Here is a 19,248-nt window from a genome sequence, read left to right on the forward strand (position 1 = left end):
GCACCTTCCAAACCCACAACCTCTACCACCTAGAAGGATAAGGGCATCTGCAAGTTCCACTCCACACTAGCCTGACGTGGAAATATACTGCCATTTCTTCACTGTGGCTGGGTCAAAATCCTGGAACTCCCTTCCTAACAGCACTGTGGATGTACCTACCCCACATGGACTGCAGCGGTTCAAGAAGGCAGCTCACCACCACCTTCTCAAGGGCAATGAGGGATGGGCAATAAATGCTGGCCTAGCCAGCAGTGCCCACTTCCCAAAAAAAAGACAAGGTATGCTGGCAACATCCAGCTCTACCTCACTACCACCTCTTTCGACTGTTACTAAATTATTAGACTGCTAATCCAACATCCAATACTGGATGAGCAGAAATGTTCTCCAATTAAATACCGGGAATACTAAAGCCATTATTTGCGGTTCCAACTACAAACTCCATTCCCTAGCTACTGGCTTCATCCCTCTCCATTGTAACTGATAGAGGCTGAACCAGTCTATTTGCAACCTTGGTGTCATCTTTGTTCCCATAATGAACTTCCGATCACATATCCAATTCATCACTAAAACCGCCTATTTCCACGTCTGTAACATCGCCTGACTCTGTGCCTGCATCAGCTCTTCTGCTGCTGAAACCCTCATCCATGCCTTTGTTATCTCTAGACTATGACTATTCCAATGTACTCCTGGCTGGCCTTTCATGTTCTACCATCTGAAAACTTGTCATCCAAAATTCTGCTGCCCATATCCTAACTCCAGCAACTAGTCCTGTTGACCCATCACCCTTGTGCTCGCTGACCTACATTGGCTCCCAATTAAGCAATGCCTCAATTTTAATATTCACATCCCCATTTTCAAATCACCGCATGACTTTATGCCTTCTGATATCCATAATCTCCTTCAGCTCTACAACCTCTGGAAGATCTGCGCTCCTCTAATTCTGGCCTCTTGAGCATCCCTGATTTTATTGGTGACTGTGCCTTCAGCTGCCAAGGTCCCGAGCTCTGGAATTCCTTCCCTAAATCTCTCCGCCTCTCTACTCTCTTTCCTCCTTTAAGACGCTCCTTAAAACCTGCTTTTTGGCTTGGTGTCAGTTTTTGTTTGTTGGCAATCCTGTGAAACGCCTTCAGATGTTTTACTATGTTTATGGTGTTCCATAAATACAAGTTGTAGTTGATTGGCAACCATGCCAATATACGAGAGCTAAGAATGAACAAAACGTTCAGTTTGTTAGCCACGTGTGGTTGATTGGGAATCCAGATGTGACTCATTGCATTTTTGATTTGTAAATTCTGAATGAATAAAGGAAACTGTTGTCAGTCATGTGATCGCAGTACTCATTTTCGCACGGCGTATGCACGTGAACTTTAACCTTTGCGCATTTATTGGTGAAATGGTGAGCTGAAAAGCTGAGTGTGCGAATGTTTTTGATCACTTTCTCAACAGGCCACTGAATGGTGGGAGATGTTGAAGTGAAGATACACATGGAGTACATGTACCCCGATTGTGCATCCAGCGTTCTCCACCGAAAGTAGTCTCTGTAGCTTAAATGGAGTTGCCATAGCAACACCAATGGCTAGTCATTGATCTCTACTGATCCACACTGGGTTATAAGAGTCTGGAGATTGGTCCTGTTCATTCACCAAGCACCGTTCCCCACCAAAATCTGTGGATCCCCAACAGTAATGAACATGGGTTTTCTTCCCTTAACTCCCTGAATAAACATCCAATCTGGTTGTTAAGCTCAGTAAAGAGAAAAAAATCTTACATTTCTATAGCCTTTTTCACAACATCGCAAACCACTTTACAATGAAGTATAGTCTCTGTTGGAGGAAATGTTGAGTAGTAAATGCAGCAGCTAATTTGTGCACAGCAATGGAGGGATTTACAAACAAAGTTGAGAATTTTTAAATCTATGCGTTGCTCTACTGGGAGCCAGTGTAGGAATATAGGAGAAGGAGTAGGCCATTCAGCCCATCGAGCCTGCTCCGCCATTCAATACGATCATGGCTGATCATCCACTTCAATGCCTTTTTCCCACACTATTCCCATATCCCCTTATGTCATTTGTGTTTAGAAATCTGTCAATCTCTGCTTTAAACATACTCAATGACTGAGCTTCCACAGCCCTCTGGGGTAGAGAATTCCAAAGATTCACAACCCTCTGAGTAAAGGAATTTCTCCTCATCTCTGTCCTAAGTGGCTTCCCCCTTATTTTGAAATTGTGTCCCCTTGTTCTAGACTCCCCAACCAAGGGAAACATCTTAGCTGCATCTACCCTGTGTATCCCTTTTGTAGGTTTGGAATGAGAGCACCTCTCATTCTTCGAAACTCTAAAAAATACAGGCCTAGTTTCCCCAATCTCTCTTCATAGGACAGTCCCACCATCCCGGGAACAAGTCTGGTGAACCTTTGTTGCACTCCCTCTATGGCAATAATATTCTTCCTAAGGTAAGGGGCTCAGAACTGCACACAGTACTCCAGGTGCGGTCTAACCAAGGTTCTATACAGTTGAAGCAAGACTTCACTACTCCTGTACTCGCATCCTCTTGCGATAAAGGCTAACATACCATTAGCCTTCTTAATTGCTTTCTGCACCTGCATGTTAGCTTTCAGCGACTTATTGACAAGGACACCCAGGTCCCTTTGTACATCTACACTTTCTAATCTCTTATCATTTAAGAAATACTCTGCACATCTATTCCTCCTACCAAAGTGAATAACCTCACATTTTTCCACATTATATTCCATCTGCCATTTTCTTGCCCACTCACTAAGTCTGTCCAAATCCCCTTGAAGCCACTTTGCATCTTTCTCACAACACACATTCCCACCTACTTTTGTGTCATCTGTGAACTTGGAAATACTACATTTAGTCGCCACATCTAAATCATTGATATATATTGTGAACAGCAGAGGCCCAAATACTGATCCCTGCGGTACCCAACTTGTCACAGCCAGCCAACGAAAATGACCCGTTTATTCCTACTCTCTGTTTTCTGTCTGTTAACCAATCTTTAATTCATGCCAGTATATAACCTCCTATCCCATGTGCTTTAATTTTGCTAACCAACCTCCTGTGGGGGACTTTATCAAAAGCCTTTTGAAAATCCAAGTTTACCACGTGCACTGGCTCCCCTTTATCAATTCAGTTTGTAACATCCTCAAAAAAACTCCAACAGGTTCGTCAAACATGATTTTCCATTCATAAATCCATGTTGACTATGCCCAATCAGATCATTATTATCCAAGTGTCCATTTATCACTTCCTTTAGAATAGAGCCAATAGATTCTAGCATTTTCCCACCAACTGATGTAAGTCTAACAGGTCTGTAATTCCCTGTTTTTTCTCTCCCTCCCTTCTTAAATAGTGGGGTGACATTAGCAACCTTCCAATCTGCAGGAACCGCTCCAGATTGGTCAGTGATAGGGGAACGGCACTTGGTGTGAGTTAAGACACGGACAGCAGGGTTTGGATGACCTCAGGTTTACAGAGAGTAGAATATGGGAGACCAGCCAGGAGTGTGTTGGAATAGTCAAGTCTCGGGGTAATGAAGACATGAATGAGGGTTTCAGCAGCAGATCAGCTGAGACAGGGGCAAAGTGGGGTGATGTTACGGAGGTGGAAATAGGTGATCTTAATAATGGTGTTGGACCCATTTTATAAACCAGCCTATGTTTTCCAATTCTTGTTGAATTTTAACTGCGTTGGGTGGTTTATGATCCTCAGGTCAAACTGAACACACACAACCATAAGGCCCTCAACTTTAGCAATATCCCGTTCCATTGCCAACTCTGAAATCTCTGCTCTTTCCAAACTATAGCCTGGAGTCTCATTGTGATCTGCCAGCATACAGGCCAGACCAATTTCCATTTACTCATGTGATTACACTATAATGTTACATCAGCTGTTCTGTCTTTGTGCCGTATTAAAACACTGTAGAATCTTACCTTTATCCTTACACTGGTGGAATTGAGGTCACGATCAGATCAGCCATGATCTGATTGAATGGCAGAGCAGGCTCGAGGGGCCGAGTGGCTCCTAATTTGTATGTTCCTATGACTCACTCCCTCCTCTGCCCCATGGTCCTCCCTCTTCTGTTCAGCCCTGCTCTGCTGAGTGGCCGAGATCGAAAGTGATGAATTAAGTCATGTGAAGCTAAGTAAATGGAATCACTGCCATCTCATCTCAGGATTTCAACCTGACTGAATGGGATCCAGTTATTTCAGTTAATGGTGTGTGGCCAACTCGATGGACTCGAAGCAAATTCACTATATCATATGCAGCGCAGTGAACTGAATCCAGTAAATGAATTATATTGATTTGGCGAGTCAGTGGAATCTCCAGAACCCATCGTGAGTAAATTGAATTGGTTGAAATAGTCAACTAATTATATTATGAATCCATAAATTAATGGAATCCACTGAACGAATTAACATGAGTGGAGTCAATCAAATATGACTCAGTGACTGGAATCCAAACTTTTCCTGCTCTGTCCAGCCCTCCCATGGTTACTCCAGTAAGCTGCCAAAATACTCACTACCCATACCATATTCCCTTCCCTCTCTACTGCTCATTACACCTCAAATATCTCTCCCCACCCCCTCCGAATTGCCAAGTCCTACCTCTGCCAACTACACTCGACTCTCCCGAAACTGTGCCCTGGCCCCACAAGACTCGACCTAGCTACAGAACTGGCCAACACTTTAACAAGCGTTTCTCAAAAACTGACACAACCAACCTCAAAAAACAGCTGACGGGAAAACAGCCCGAAATAGAGAACTTATGTTTCTGCAGTGCCTTATCATTCTTGCCTCAGCATGTCGCAAAGCACTTACAGCCATTGCAGCACTTCTGAAGGGTAGTCACAGGTGCAGGAAATGTGGCAGCCATTCTATGCACAGACAGCAAATGAGATAAATGACTTGTAAAAGAAAATCAGCATTTCTGACAACAGCCTGCAATTATATTGGCGCAGTGGTTAGCACCGCAGCCTCACAACTCCAGCGACCTGGGTTCAGTTCTGGGTACTGCCTGTGCGGAGTTTGCAAGTTCTCCCTGTGGCTGTGTGGGTTTCCTCTGGGTGCTCGGGTTTCCGCCCACATGCCAATGACTTGCAGGTTGATAGGTAAATTGGCCATTGTAAAAAAAAAATGCCCCTAGTGTAGGTAGGTGGTAGGAAGATTGAGGGAAGGTGGGCATGTGAGAGGGGAAAAATGGGATTAATATAGGATTAGTATAAATGGGTGGCTGATGGTCGGCGCGGACTCGGTGGGCCGAAGGGCCTGTTTTGGTGCTGTATCTGTCTATGACACTCTTATAGCTCCTCTAACATAGTAAAATGTCCCATGTTATCAAATATCATTAATACTAATAAATGTTATCAAACAAAATTTGACACCAGTGGCGCAGTGGTTAGCACCGCAGCCTTACAGCTCCAGGGACCCGGGTTCGATTCCGGGTACTGCCTGTGTGGAGTTTGCAAGTTCTCCCTGTGTCTGCGTGGGTTTTCTCCGGGTGCTCCGGTTTCCTCCCACAAGCCAAAAGACTTGCAGGTTGACAGGTAAATTGGCCATTATAAATTGTCACTAGTATAGGTAGGTGGTAGGGAAATATAGAGACAGGTGGGGATGTTTGGTAGGAATATAGGATTAGTATAAATGGGTGGATGATGTTCGGCACAGACTCGGTGGGCCGAAGGGCCTGTTTCAGTGCTGTATCTCTAATCTAATCTAAACCAAGTCACATAAAATCATATGGTCAAAGAAGTAAGTTTTGAGGAATGTCTTAAAGGAAGAAAGAGAGGTAGCGAGGTGGAAGGGTTTAGGAAGTGAGTTCCAGCACCTGTGGGCCTTGGTAACTGAAGGCACGGCCACCATATAGTGGAAGCATTAAAATCAGTGATTTGGAGGAGCTCAGATATCAAGGAGCGTTGTGGGGCTAGAGGAGATTACGGAGAAGGGCAGGGGTGAGTAGATGGAGAGATTGGAAAACAAGGGTGAGAATTTTAAAATTGAGGCATTGCTTAACCGGGAGCCAAAGCAGGTCAGTGAGCACAGGGGTGATGGGGGAATGGGAATTGGTGCGAGTTTAGACATGGGCAGCAGAGCTTTGGATGACCTCAAGTTTACAGAGAGTGCAAGATGGGAGGCCGGCCAGGAGAGTTTTAGTGTAGTCCTCCAGCTATCCATAGTGCAAACAAAATGGTCTGAAATGCACATAAGCGTGTTTTGCAGGAGTGGGGTCGGGGCTCAATCTGGTGACGTCAGATGGAGCTGACTGATATGTCTGCTCTGGAGTTTGCAACCTATTATGCTGTAACTAATTATTAATGTCACTCTTCCCATTTCTCTCCCTGAATGTTGATCCCGCTGGTAGGGACAATGCAGGCGCTCTCCTGGTTACAGCTGAGAAACACAGGGGCCTATAAACAAACTGGAAGCTGCTTTCAAAATTAGAGAAGATTACTGGACACTGCAACCCATCCCCAAACAGGCAATCAGTCCCACCATGCATCACAGTGCTACACAAGAGCAAATCCTAAACATGACCATCATTTTCCAGTCCTCACTGGATACAGGTGTGGTGCTGGATGATTGGCGATTTGCTAACATTGTACTTTTATTTAAAAAGGGAGCGAGGGATAGACTGAATCATTACGGGCCAGTCAGTCTAACCTCACTAGTGGGCAAATTATTGGAATCAATTCTGAGAGAAGGGATCAACTGTCACTTAGAAAGGCACAGGTTAATCAAGGATGAACATCATGGATATGTTAAGGGAAGATCGTGTCTGACCAACTTGATTAAATATTTTGAAGAAGTAACAGGGAAGATAGATGAGGATAGTGCAGTTGATGTGGTCTACATGGATTTTAGCAAGGCTTTTGACAAGGTCCCACATGGCAGACTGGTTTTAAAAAAAAGTCCATGGGATCCAGGGGAACGTATCAAGCTGGGTACAAAATTGGCTCAGTGGCAGGAAACAAAGGGTAATTGTTGACTGGAGGGCTGTTTCCAGTGGTGTTCCGCAGGGCTCAGTACCAGGTCCCCTGCTTTTTGTGGTATACATTAATGTTTTGGACGTAAATGTAGGGGACATGATCAAGAAATTTGCAGACAACACAAAGATTGGCCGTGTGATAGATAGCCAGGAGGATAGCTGTAGGCTGCAGGAAGATATTGATGGTCTGGTCAGATGGGCAGAAAAGTGGCAAATGGAATTCAACCCGGATAAGTGTGAGGTGATGCATTTGGGGAGGTCAAACAAGACAAAGGAATACACGATGAATGGGAGAGGTGTAGAGGAAGTGAGGGACCGTGGAGTGAATGTCCACAGATCCCTGAAGGTAGCAGGATAGGTCGATAAAGTGGTTAATTAGCCGAGGCATAGAATATAAGAGCAGGGAGGTTATGCTGGAACTATATAAAACATTGGTTAGACCACAACTTGAGTACTGTGTGCAGTTCTAGTCACCTCATTACAGAAAGGATGTATTTGCACTAGAGAGGACTGGAAAATTGCACCAATGAGGAAAGATTGGATAGGCTGGGGTTGTTCCCCTTGGAACAGAGAAGGCTGAGGGGCGATTTGATTGAAATGTGCAACGTTGTGAGGGGCCTGGATAGAGTGGAGGTGAAGGGTCTATTTACATTAGCAGAGAGGTCAGTGACGAGGGGGCATAGATTTAAAATGATTGGTAGGATTAGAGGGGAGATGAGGAAACACTTTTTCACTCAGAGGGTGGTGGGGGTCTGGAACTCACTGCCTGAAAGGGTAGTTGAGGCAGAGACCCTCAACTCATTCAAAAGGAGTCTGGATATGCACCACAGGTGCTGTAAGCTGCAGGGCTACAGAACAAATGCTGGAAAGTGTGATTATGTGGGTGGCTCTTTCTTTACGGCCGGCGCAGACATGATGGGCCAAGTGGCCTCTTTCTGTGCCATAAACTTTCTGTGATTCTATGGGTATGTCAGTGTAAATATTCCCCCACATCTCAGTAAGGAATATTGGCCTGGTGGGGGGGGGGGTGGTGGGGTGCGGTGGGGGTTGAGGTGAAGGGTGCAGCACACATTTATCAGGATGATACTGGGCTATAAGGACAGGTTGCATAGGCTGGGCTCACCTTCCCTTCATTATGGAAAATTCAAGGGTGATCTAATTGAGGTGTTGAAGATGATTTTAGAAGTTGATAGGATAGATAGAGAGAAAGCATTTCCTCTTGTGGGCAGGGTCCAGAACAAGGGAACATCATGTTAAAATTAGAGCCAGGCCGTTCAGGGGTGATGTCAGGAAAAGGGTAGAGGAAATCCGGAATTCGCTCCCCCCAGAAAGCTGCAGAGTCTGGGGATCAGTGGAACATTTCAAGCCTGAGGCTGATAGATTTTTGTCCGACAAGGGTATTAAGGGTTATGGACAGATCCACCATGATCCAACTGAATGGCAGAGCAGGCTTGAGGGGCTGAATGGCCTCCTCCAGCTCCTATGTTGCTATATCAAGTGAACACAGCACCGTTCCATATCCACTCCTTTCTTTTATTTCCAAGCCCTGATAATTCTGTAGGTGCAGAAACGGGAGGAACATCCTCTTTATCACATGAAAAAGCATCCACAGCTCGTGCTGGGGGGAATAAGTCTTCACATAAAACAACTGTTCCCCATCCCACCTGGAGCTGTATATTCTCCAGGGAGATATATAGAAACAGATAGAAACCCAGGCCATTTAGGAAGGAAAATCTGAGAACTTCTGTCTGATCTGTCCTCGGTGATTGACCAGGAGATCACTCTAGTCCTGATGATTCCTTGCAGAGACTGTCTTTTGTAAGAGATGATCTCCACTGCTGCCATATACAGGGCCAGCTCTCGCCTAAAGAAATTCGGTGAATCAGCAAGAGCCTGCACCCTGTTCCAGAGGTTCACTATTCTGTGGGAAAAGACCCACCTCCTGACATCTAACCTAGATCTGGCCTTGCACCACTTAAAATTGTGATCCTGGTCTTCCTTAAACTATTTAATGGGAACAAACTGAACACAAACACAATCTATTCCATTCATGGTCTAATAAACCTCAGTCAGATCACCCGCAAGTCTGTGCTTCCCTCAAGTGTAGAGTACCAGCTCTTTTAGCCTCTCTTGATAACTGAATTAAAAGGTTAATGTGAACTCTTTGCGTTTTCTCTTTAGGGGAATATTTTATTAGCAGCCGACACTGAATTTGATCAACAGCACTGGCTGGAGATGCTGCAGGAATCTGGAAAGGTGTAAGTACAGAGAAGCACCATTGGCAGCTGAATGCCACATCACACAGATTGCAAAAAAAAATAACGGGGGACAGGATAAATTTAAACAAATGAACTAATTTTCACGATGAAAAGAAGGCACAGAGGGACTTCAGGGCAAGATTGCAATTTAATAATCTTTGCTTCTAAAAGTTCCTGGCAGTTAGCCAGCTCCCTGGAGGGTCACACATGGCCACAGTGACCTCATTCACAATGCTGATGGGCTAGTGCTTCCTACTGTCAGTGTTAGTCTGTCAGCAGCAAGGTGAAAGGGAAGAGAAAACAGAAAGAGGTGGTATTTATATAGCACACGTTTAAAAGCACTTTGCATCCACTTCACTTTTTGTGATGTAGACACTGTTGTAATGTAGGAATTGCAACAGTCAGCTTGCACACAGAAAGATTCCACACATCAATTTGATAATGACCAGATAATTTTTTTTTTCTCGCAATGTTGGTTCAGCTAATATTGATAAAGATTGGCCAGCAGGGACTCCCCTGGTATTCTTCAAATAGTGCCATGGAATCTTTTACAGCCACCTGAGAGGGCAGACGGGTCTCGGTTTAGCCCTTCTTCCGAAAGCCAGCATCTCTGACAGTGCAACACTCCCTCAGCACTGCACCGTGAGTGTCAACCTGGATTTTATGTTCAAGTGTCCGGAGTAGAACCTTCTGAACCTAGACAGAAGAGCAATTCCCACTGAGCCACAGTATGCAGAAACAAGGGCCCCAATATTTGGCATGGGGGGGAAATCACAGATCATTACACTGAGGAGAGGCTGCGATTAGCTCGTGGGGGTGCTAGAGGGGCTCTGCAGCACTCCTGTTCCTCCTGGCCCACAAGCAGTGCTCTAAAAGGCAGGTAGCTTCTGCAGCCAGTTGCTCCCCTTTCTGTTTCACTGCGGAGCTTCCTAAGCCTTGGGAAGCCCAGCTGGCAACTGTTACATTTAAATCAAGCTCCAACTGCACAGTGTTAATGAAGTGTCCCAATTCTCCAAGACGGCAAACCTCTGCTATGAAAATGGTGGCAGATGGGTCCACAGAGGGTTGGTAGACCTCCTCCCACCCATTATGGGATATCAAGGCCAATATGTTAATGATTTTGACATACAGATAGCCCAGATCCAATCTTCCGTCTTAGCCTTGCCCTCCCTAACACGATATCAGTTATCCTGCAGTCTCTGGCACGACTGCACAATTTAATGCCGGTCAGGATTCAGTTGGGTGCAGTTGGCCCATGACTGAAACTGCATGGGTTTAAATTCAGGTCCCAGAGCTGAATGGCTGACCTGCAGATAATGAGCAGACCTCCTGTGGCCTTGCTCACCATAAGTTGGAAGACACGGTGGCCTCAAAATTGGATTCCCTGTGCAAAGCTAGCACGCGCTCAGTCTGCAGCACGAGTGTGGTGCCTGCCATGATTGGTTGGGGGCCCCTCCAGTTCAAGTGTGGTCCGATTTCAAGGCTATTGTTTCCGAAAGGCGGTAACGATAGACCGAGCACAATATATGATCCTGCGGCCAAGGTGGATCCGTGTTTGAGCCGGCCTGTATCTTTAAATCCACATAATGTATTTGGGTTTAAAAACAAAAGTCTCCACTCCAACAGAGTTTAATTGCGAATGGCCAGAGAATTAGAATATTACAGCGCAGTACAGGCCCTTCGGCCCTCGATGTTGCGTCGATCATCTGACCTACACTATTCCATTTACATCCATATGTCTATCCAATGACCACTTAAATGCCCTTAAAGTTGGCGAGTCTACTACTGTTGCAGGCAGGGCGTTCCACGCCCCTACTACTCTCTGCGTAAAGAAACTACCTCTGACATCTGTCCTATATCTTTCACCCCTCAACTTAAAGCTATGTCCCCTCGTGTTTGCCATCCTCATCCGAGGAAAAAGACTCTCACTATCCACCCTATCTAACCCTCTGATTATCTTGTATGTCTCTATTAAGTCACCTCTCCTCCTCCTTCTCTCTAACGAAAACAACCCCAAGTCCCTCAGCCTTTCCTCGTAAGACCTTCCTTCCATACCAGGCAACATCCTAGTAAATCTCCTCTGCACCCTTTCCAAAGCTTCGACATCCTTCCTGTAATGCGGTGACCAGAACTGCACGCAATACTCCAGGTGCGGCCTCACCAGAGTTTTGTACAGCTGCATCATGACCCCGTGGCTCTGAAACTCGATCCCCCTACTAATAAAGGCTAACACACCATATGCCTTCTTAACAGCCCTATTAACCTGGGTAGCAACTTTCAGGGATTTATGTACCTGGATACCAAGATCTCTCTGCTCATCTACACTACCAAGAATCTTCCCATTAGCCCAGTGCTCTGCATTGCTGTTACTCCTTCCAAAGTGAATCACCTCACACTTCTCCGCATTAAACTCCATTTGCCATCTCTCAGCCCAGCTCTGCAGCCTATCTATGTCCCTCTGTACCCTACAACACCCTTCGACACTATCCACAACTCCACCGACCTTCGTGTCATCCGCAAATTTACTAACCCACCCTTCTACACCCTCATCCAGGTCGTTTATAAAAATGACAAACAGCAGTGGCCCCAAAACAGAACCTTGCGGTACACCACTAGTAACTAAACTCCAGGATGAGCATTTGCCATCAACCACCACCCTCTGTCTTCTTTCAGCTAGCCAATTTCTGATCCAAAGCTCTAAATCACCTTCAACCCCATACTTGCGTATTTTCTGCAATAGCCTACCGTGGGGAACCTTATCAAACGCCTTACTGAAATCCATATACACCACATCCACGGCTTTACCCTCATCCACCTGTTTGGTCACCTTCTCGAAAAACTCAATAAGGTTTGTGAGGCACGACCTACCTTTCACAAAACCGTGCTGACTATCGCAAATGAACTTATTCTTTTCAAGATGATTATAAATCCTGTCTCTTATAACCTTTTCCAACATTTTACCCACAACCGAAGTAAGGCTCACAGGTCTATAATTACCAGGGCTGTCTCTACTCCCCTTCTTGAACAAGGGGACAACATTTGCTATCCTCCAGTCCTCCGGCACTACTCCTGTCGACAATGACGACTTAAAGATCAACAACAACGGCTCTGCAATCTCCTCCCTGGCTTCCCAGAGAATCCTAGGATAAATCCCATCTGGCCCAGGGGACTTATCTATTTTCACTCTTTCCAAAATTGCTAACACCTCCTCCTTGTGAATCTCAATCCCATCTAGCCTAGTAGGCTGTATCTCAGTAATCTCCTCGGCAACATTTTCTTTCTCTACTGTAAATACTGACGAAAAATATTCATTTAACGCTTCCCCTATCTCCTCTGATTCCGCACACAACTTCCCACTACTATCCTTGATTGGCCCTGTTCTAACTCTTATCATTCGTTTATTCCTGATATACCTATAGAAAGCCTTAGGGTTTTCTTTGATCCTATCCGCCAATGACTTCTCGTGTCCTCTCCTTGCTCTTCTTAGCCCTCCCTTTAGATCCTTCCTGGCTAGCTTGTAACTCTCAAGCGCCCTAACTGAGCCTTCACGTCTCATCCTAACATAAGCCGCCCTCTTCCTCTTGACAAGCGCTTCAACTTCTTGAGTAAACCACGGCTCCCTTGCTCGACAACTTCCTCCCTGCCTGACAGGTACATACTTATCAAGGACACGCATTAGCTGCTCCTTGAATAAGCTCCACATTTCGTTTGTGCCCATCCCCTGCAGTTTCCTTCCCCATCCTACACATCCTAAATCTTGCCTAATCGCGTCATAATTTCCTTTCCCCCAGCTATAATTCTTGCCCTGCGGTATATACCTGTCCCTGCCCATCGCTAAGGTAAACCTAACCGAATTGTGATCACTATCGCCAAAGTGCTCACCTACATCTAAATCAAACACCTGGCCGGGTTCATTACCCAGTACCAAATCCAATGTGGCATCGCCCCTGGTTGGCCTGTCCACATACTGTGTCAGAAAACCCTCCTGCACACACTGGACAAAAACAGACCCATCTAAAGTACTCGAACTATAGTATTTCCAGTCAATATTTGGAAAGTTAAAGTCCCCCATAACCACTACCCTGTTACTCTCGCTCCTGTCGAGAATCATCTTCGCTATCCTTTCCTCTACATCTCTGGAACTATTCGGAGGTCTATAGAAAACTCCCAACAGGGTGACCTCTCCTCTCCTGTTTCTAACCTCGGCCCAGACTACCTCAGTAGACGAGTCCTCAAACGTCCTTTCTGCCGCTGTAATACTTTCCTTGATTAACAATGCCACACCCCCCCCTCTTTTACCCTCTTCTCTGTTCTTTCTGAAACATCTAAATCCCGGAACCTGCAACATCCATTCCTGCCCCTGCTCTACCCATGTCTCCGAAATGGCCACAACATCAGGATCCCAGGTACCAACCCATGCTGCAAGCTCACCCACCTTATTCCGGATGCTCCTGGCGTTGAAGTAGACACACTTTAAACCAAGTTCTTGCTTGCCAGTGCCCTCTTGTGTCCCTGTAACCTTATCCCCTACCTCACTACTCTCAACAGCCTGTACACTGGCACTGCAATTTAGGTTCCCATTCCCCTGCTGATTTAGTTTAAACCCCCCCGAAGAGCACTAACAAATCTCCCCCCCAGGATATTGGTACCCCTCTGGTTCAGGTGAAGACCATCCTGTTTGTAGAGGTCCCACCTACCCCAGAAAGAGCCCCAATTATCCAGGAAACCAAAACCCTCCCTCCTACACCATCCCTGCAGCCACGTGTTCAACTCCTCTCTCTCCCTATTCCTCTCTTCGCTAGCACGTGGCACAGGCAACAACCCAGAGATAACAACTCTGGTTGTTCTCGCTCTAAGCTTCCACCCTAGCTCCCTGAATTTCTGCCTTAAATCCCCATCCCTCTTCCTACCTATGTCGTTGGTGCCTATGTGGACCACGACTTGGGGGTGCTCCCCCTCCCCCTTAAGGATCCCAAAAACACGATCGGAGACATCACGTACCCTGGCACCTGGGAGGCAACACACCAACCGTGAGTCTCTCTCGTTCCCACAGAGATGTGCTTTAAAGTTTCTAAACACACAGCATGAAATCACCTTTTTCTCTCTCTCTTACATTGAAGTGTGACAGATGCTGTGATCGTTTGATACCAGCTTGACTGGATGCTGTCACACTGAACTTGCTTTCCTCTTCTCTCCACAGAACCTGGCAGAACGCCCAGCTAGGGGAAGCGATGATCGGAAGCCTGGAAGCACAAGGCCTGCAGCTCGCTAAGGAGAAGCAAGAGTACTTAGGTCAGTCATGAATCAGAAGCCAGGATTGATTCAGAGCTGACAGGGCACGAGGCTCGGGAGAGTTGAGTCGGCTGAAAAAATGGCTGACGCTGAAAAACCCCGTTCATTGGTTTGGAGAGGTTGATGTCAGCTGTGCTCAGCAGCTGCTTCCAATTGCTAAATATAATTGGGTAATGTGCAGTGCGCTCCCCTTGGACACTGAGTAAATTGGAAAGCACAGAGTTTACTGCCTCGTGATCACTGCACACTAATTTGTTCAAGTCTCCTGACGCCCACCTTCTTCAAATTGGCTGCTCACCTCGGTGCCATTTTAGAGAATTTAATTGAATTGCCCTCTTGGTTCAGCCTTGTTTTGGGGTTTATTACCCTCTCCTACTCGCCCCCCACCTCCACCGGCATCAGACCCCAGAGTAGGGTTGGCAACCATCCAGGATTGCCCTGGAGTGTCATGGAAATGATGATTATTCTCCAGGAGATTAGCTCGCAGGAAAAATCACAGGGGTGTTAACAAATTGTGTTTTTAAAAGGATATCTTTGGTCCCTTTCGTCTATTCATTAGCAAAATATTAAAGGTGGCAAATAAAGGCTGCTCGACTGAGTGTCAAGAATCATCCAATTGGCTGGGGAGGCGTGGCAGAGTGAGGGTGGACATGTCAATTGACCAATGGGGAGAGTGTGGGGGCGGGGCAGTTGGAGGCAGGAGGTCAGATGATGCCCCCTGCAGGAATATGTCCAACCAGAGTTGACCACCCTGCCCCCGATCTGCCAGCTCAGTGACCATGTTTCCACCCCCATCACCTTTCCCTCCCACCTCTACACACAAGAAGCATTTTAAAGCAATCCTCCTGTTGGACAGTACGCAAACTAAGTGGGCATCAGACATGAGTTTGTAAAATTGAATTGAAATGTTAACATTCTTATGTCTGTTCAAATTGCTTTTCTGGTTCCAGTTGGAAGGAGATTCAAAGTAACTTCTCAAAAGTGCTTGGATAAATACTGAAGGGATAGGATTTGCAGGGCTATAGGGGGAAAGAACAGGGGAGTGGGACTAATTGGATAGTCCTTTCAAAGAGCTAGCATTGGCATGATGGGCTGCATGTCCGCTTTGCTGTATTATTCTATGAAAAAAGCTTTTTAATCCATGGGTTTTCCTTCCTTTGGACTCACTACGGAGAAAGGAGAAACTTTCAGAAGAAATTATCATTTTGGAGGCTGAAAGCGGGTTTGCCAGGCAACTTTGGCAGAGTCTTGGCAGTGTCTGGGGAAAACCAGCAAATCCTTTCATTGTTGATAACTCTTTGCATATCGCTATCATCGAGCTTGACCACACAGGTGCCCTCAGTATATTTTTTAAATGTATTCTCGGGAGGTGGGCATTCCTGGCAAAGCTGGCATTTGTTGCCCATCCCTCCTACAAGTGATAAAAGTAAAATACTGCTGGAGATCTGAAATAAAAACAAGAAATGCTGGAAATACTCAGCAGGTCTGGCAGCATCTGTGGAGAGAGAAACAGAGTTAACGTTTCAGGTCACTGACCCTTCTACTTGCTGGGACACTTCAGAGGGCAGTTAAGCGTCAATCACATTGCTATGGGTCTAGAGTCACATAGGCCAGACTGGGAAAGCATGCCGATTTTTTTTGCATTCATTCACGGGATGTGGGCACCGCTGGCAAGGCCAACATTTATTGCCCACCCGTAATTGCACTTGAGAAGGTGGCAGTGAGCCGCCTTCTTGAACTGCTGCAGTCCGTGTGGTTTAGGTACACCCATAGTGCTATTAGGAAGAATGTTCCAGCATTTTAACCCAGTGACAGTGAAGGAACAGCGATATAGTTCCGAGTCAGGATGGTGTCTGACTTTAATCTCTAATGTTCTTTAGGGAAGGAAATCTGCCATCCATACCTGGTCTGGCCTACGCGTGACTCCAGACCCCCAGCAATGTGGTTAACTCTTAAATGCCCTTGTAATGGCCTAGCAAGCCACTCGTTTGTATCGAACTACTACAACAAAAGTCTAATGAAAATATAATAGGATGGACTGTCCAGCATCAACCTCGGCACCAGACACAATAAAAGCACATCCGGCCCAGTCCTCCTGACTAACAACTGGGGGCTTGTGCCAAGGTTTGGAGAGCTGTCCCACAGATTAGTCAAGCAACAGCCTGACATAGTCATACTCATGGAATCATACCTTACAGACAATGTCCCAGACACTGCCATCACCATCCCTGGGTATGTCCTGGCAGGACAGATCCAGCAGAGGTGGCAGCACAGTGGTATACAGTAGGGAGGGAGTTGCCTGGGAGCCCTCAACATCAACTCCGGACCCCATGAAGTCTCATGGCATCAGGTCATACATGGGCAAGGAAACCTCCTGCTGATTACCACCTACCATCCTCCCTCAGCTGATGAATCAGTACTCTTCCATGTTGAACACCACTTGGAGGAAGCACTGAGGGTGCCGAGGGCACAGAATGTACTCTGGGTGGGGGACTTCAATGTCCATCATCATGAGTGGCTCAGTAGCACCACTACTGACCGAGCTGGCCAAGTCCTAATGGACATAGCTGCTAGACTGGGTCTGCGGCAGGTGGTGAGGGAACTAACAAAAGGGAAAAACATACTTGACCTCGTCCTCACCAGTCTACCTGTCGTAGATTGGTAGGAGTGAGCACCGCACAGTCCTTGTGGAGACAAAGTCCCATCTTCACATTGAGGATGCCCTCCACCATGTTGTGGGGCACAACCACCGTGCTAAATGGGATAGATTTCCAACAGATCTAACAATGCAAAACTGGGCATCCATGAGGCGCTGTGGGCCATTAACAGCAGCAGAATTGTACTCAACCACAATCTGTGACCTCATGGCCCGGCATATCCCCCACTCTAACATTACCATCAAGCCAGGAGACCAACCCTGGTTCAATGAAGAGTTCAGGACGGCATGCCAGGAGCAGCACCAGGCATAACTCAAAATGAGGTGTCAACCCGGTGATGCTACAAAACAGGACTACTTGCGTGCCAAACGATAGACAGAGCTAAGCGATCCCATAACCAATGGATCAGATCTAAGCTCTGCAATCCTGTCACAGCCAGTCATGAATGGTGGTGGACAATTATACAACTAACAGGAGGAAGAGGCTCCACAAATATCCCCCATCATCAATGTGCAAAAGACAAGGCTGAAGCATTTGCATTCATCTTTAGCCAGAAGTGCCGAGTTGATGATCCATCTCGGCCTCCTCTTGAAGTCCCCACCATCACAAATGCCAGTCTTCAGCCAATCCGATTCACTCCATGTGATATCAAGAAACGACTGAAAGCACTGGATACTGCAAAGGTTATGAGCCCTGACAATATTCCGGCAATAGTACTGAAGAACGGTGCTGCAGAACTATCTGCGCCCCTAGCCAAGCTGTTCCAGTACAGCTACAACATTGGCATCTACCTGGCAATGTGGAAAATTGCCCAGGTATGTCCTGTACACAAAAATCAGGACAAATCCAACCCAGCCAATTACTGCCCTATCAGTCTATGGTCGATCATCAGTAAAGTGATGGAAGGTGTCTTCTACTGCACTATCAAGTGGCACTTACTCAGCAATAACCTGCTCACTGACGCTCAGTTTGGGTTGTGCCTCAACGTGAAGACAGAACTTCATCTTCACAAGGACTGTGCAGTGGTCACTCCTACCAATACTGTCATGGACAGATGCATCTGTGACAGCTAGATTGGTGAGGATGAGGTCAAGTAGGTTTTTCCCTCTTGTTGGCTTCCTCACCACCTGCCGCAGACCCAGTCTAGCAGCTATGTCCTTTAGGATTGGCCAGCTCGGTCAGTAGTGGTGCTACTGAGTCACTCTTGGTGATGGACATTGAAATCTCCCATCCAGTGTACATTCTCTGTCTTGCTATCCTTAGTCCTTCTTCCAAGTGATGTTCATCATGGAGGAGCACTGATTCATCAGCTGAGTTATACGGCACAGAAACAGGCCCTTCGGCCCATCATGTCTGTGCTGGCCATGAAGCACCTAACTATTCTAGTCCCATTTTCCAGCACTTGGCCCTTTAGCCAAACTATGCTATGGCATTTCAAGTGCTCATCTAAATACTTCTTAAATGTTGTGAGGGTTTCTGCCTCTACCACCTCTTCAGGCAGTGTATTCCAGATTCCAACCACCCTTTGGGTGAAAATATTTTTCCTCAAATCCCCTCTAAATCTCCTGCCTCTTACCTTAAATCTATGCCCCCTGGTTATTGACACCTCCGCTAAGGGAAAAAGTTTCTTCCTATCTAACCTATCAATGCCCCTCCTAATTTTGTACACCTCAATCAGGTCCCCCCTCAGCCTTCTCTGCTCTAAGGAAAACAACCCTAGACTTTTCAGTTTCTTTTCATAGCTGAAATGCTCCAGCCCAGGCAACATCCTGGTGAATCTCCTCTGCACCTTCTCCAGTACAATCACATCCTTCCTATAGTGGGGTGACCAGAACTGTACACAGTACTCCAGCTGTGGCCTAACTAGCATTTTATACAGCTCCATCACAACCACCCTGCTCTTATATTCTATGCCTCGGCTAATAAAGGCAAGTATCCCATATGCCTTCCTAACCACCTTATCTACTGCCTTCAGTGATCTATGGACAAGTACACCAAAGTCCCTCTGACCCTCTGTACTTCCTACGGTCCTACCATC

The 19,248-nt window shown here is 46.3% G+C and overlaps 1 protein-coding gene across 3 annotated transcripts in view; it reads left to right on the top strand.

Annotated features, from left to right (window-relative positions):
• The window catches only part of plekhd1 (pleckstrin homology domain containing, family D (with coiled-coil domains) member 1), an 86,422-nt gene that overhangs the window by 22,172 nt on the left and 45,002 nt on the right, over positions 1 to 19,248 (top strand). For all 3 annotated transcript variants that reach the window (XM_068039768.1, XM_068039770.1, XM_068039769.1), the window contains exons 4-5: positions 9,185 to 9,261; positions 14,462 to 14,553. In XM_068039768.1, coding sequence (XP_067895869.1) covers positions 9,185 to 9,261; positions 14,462 to 14,553 — 169 coding nt within the window. The remainder of the gene's footprint in view (positions 1 to 9,184; positions 9,262 to 14,461; positions 14,554 to 19,248) is intronic.

The sequence above is a fragment of the Heterodontus francisci genome, chromosome 9 (genome assembly GCF_036365525.1).
Source record: "Heterodontus francisci isolate sHetFra1 chromosome 9, sHetFra1.hap1, whole genome shotgun sequence".
Classification (NCBI taxonomy): Eukaryota; Metazoa; Chordata; class Chondrichthyes; order Heterodontiformes; family Heterodontidae; genus Heterodontus; species Heterodontus francisci.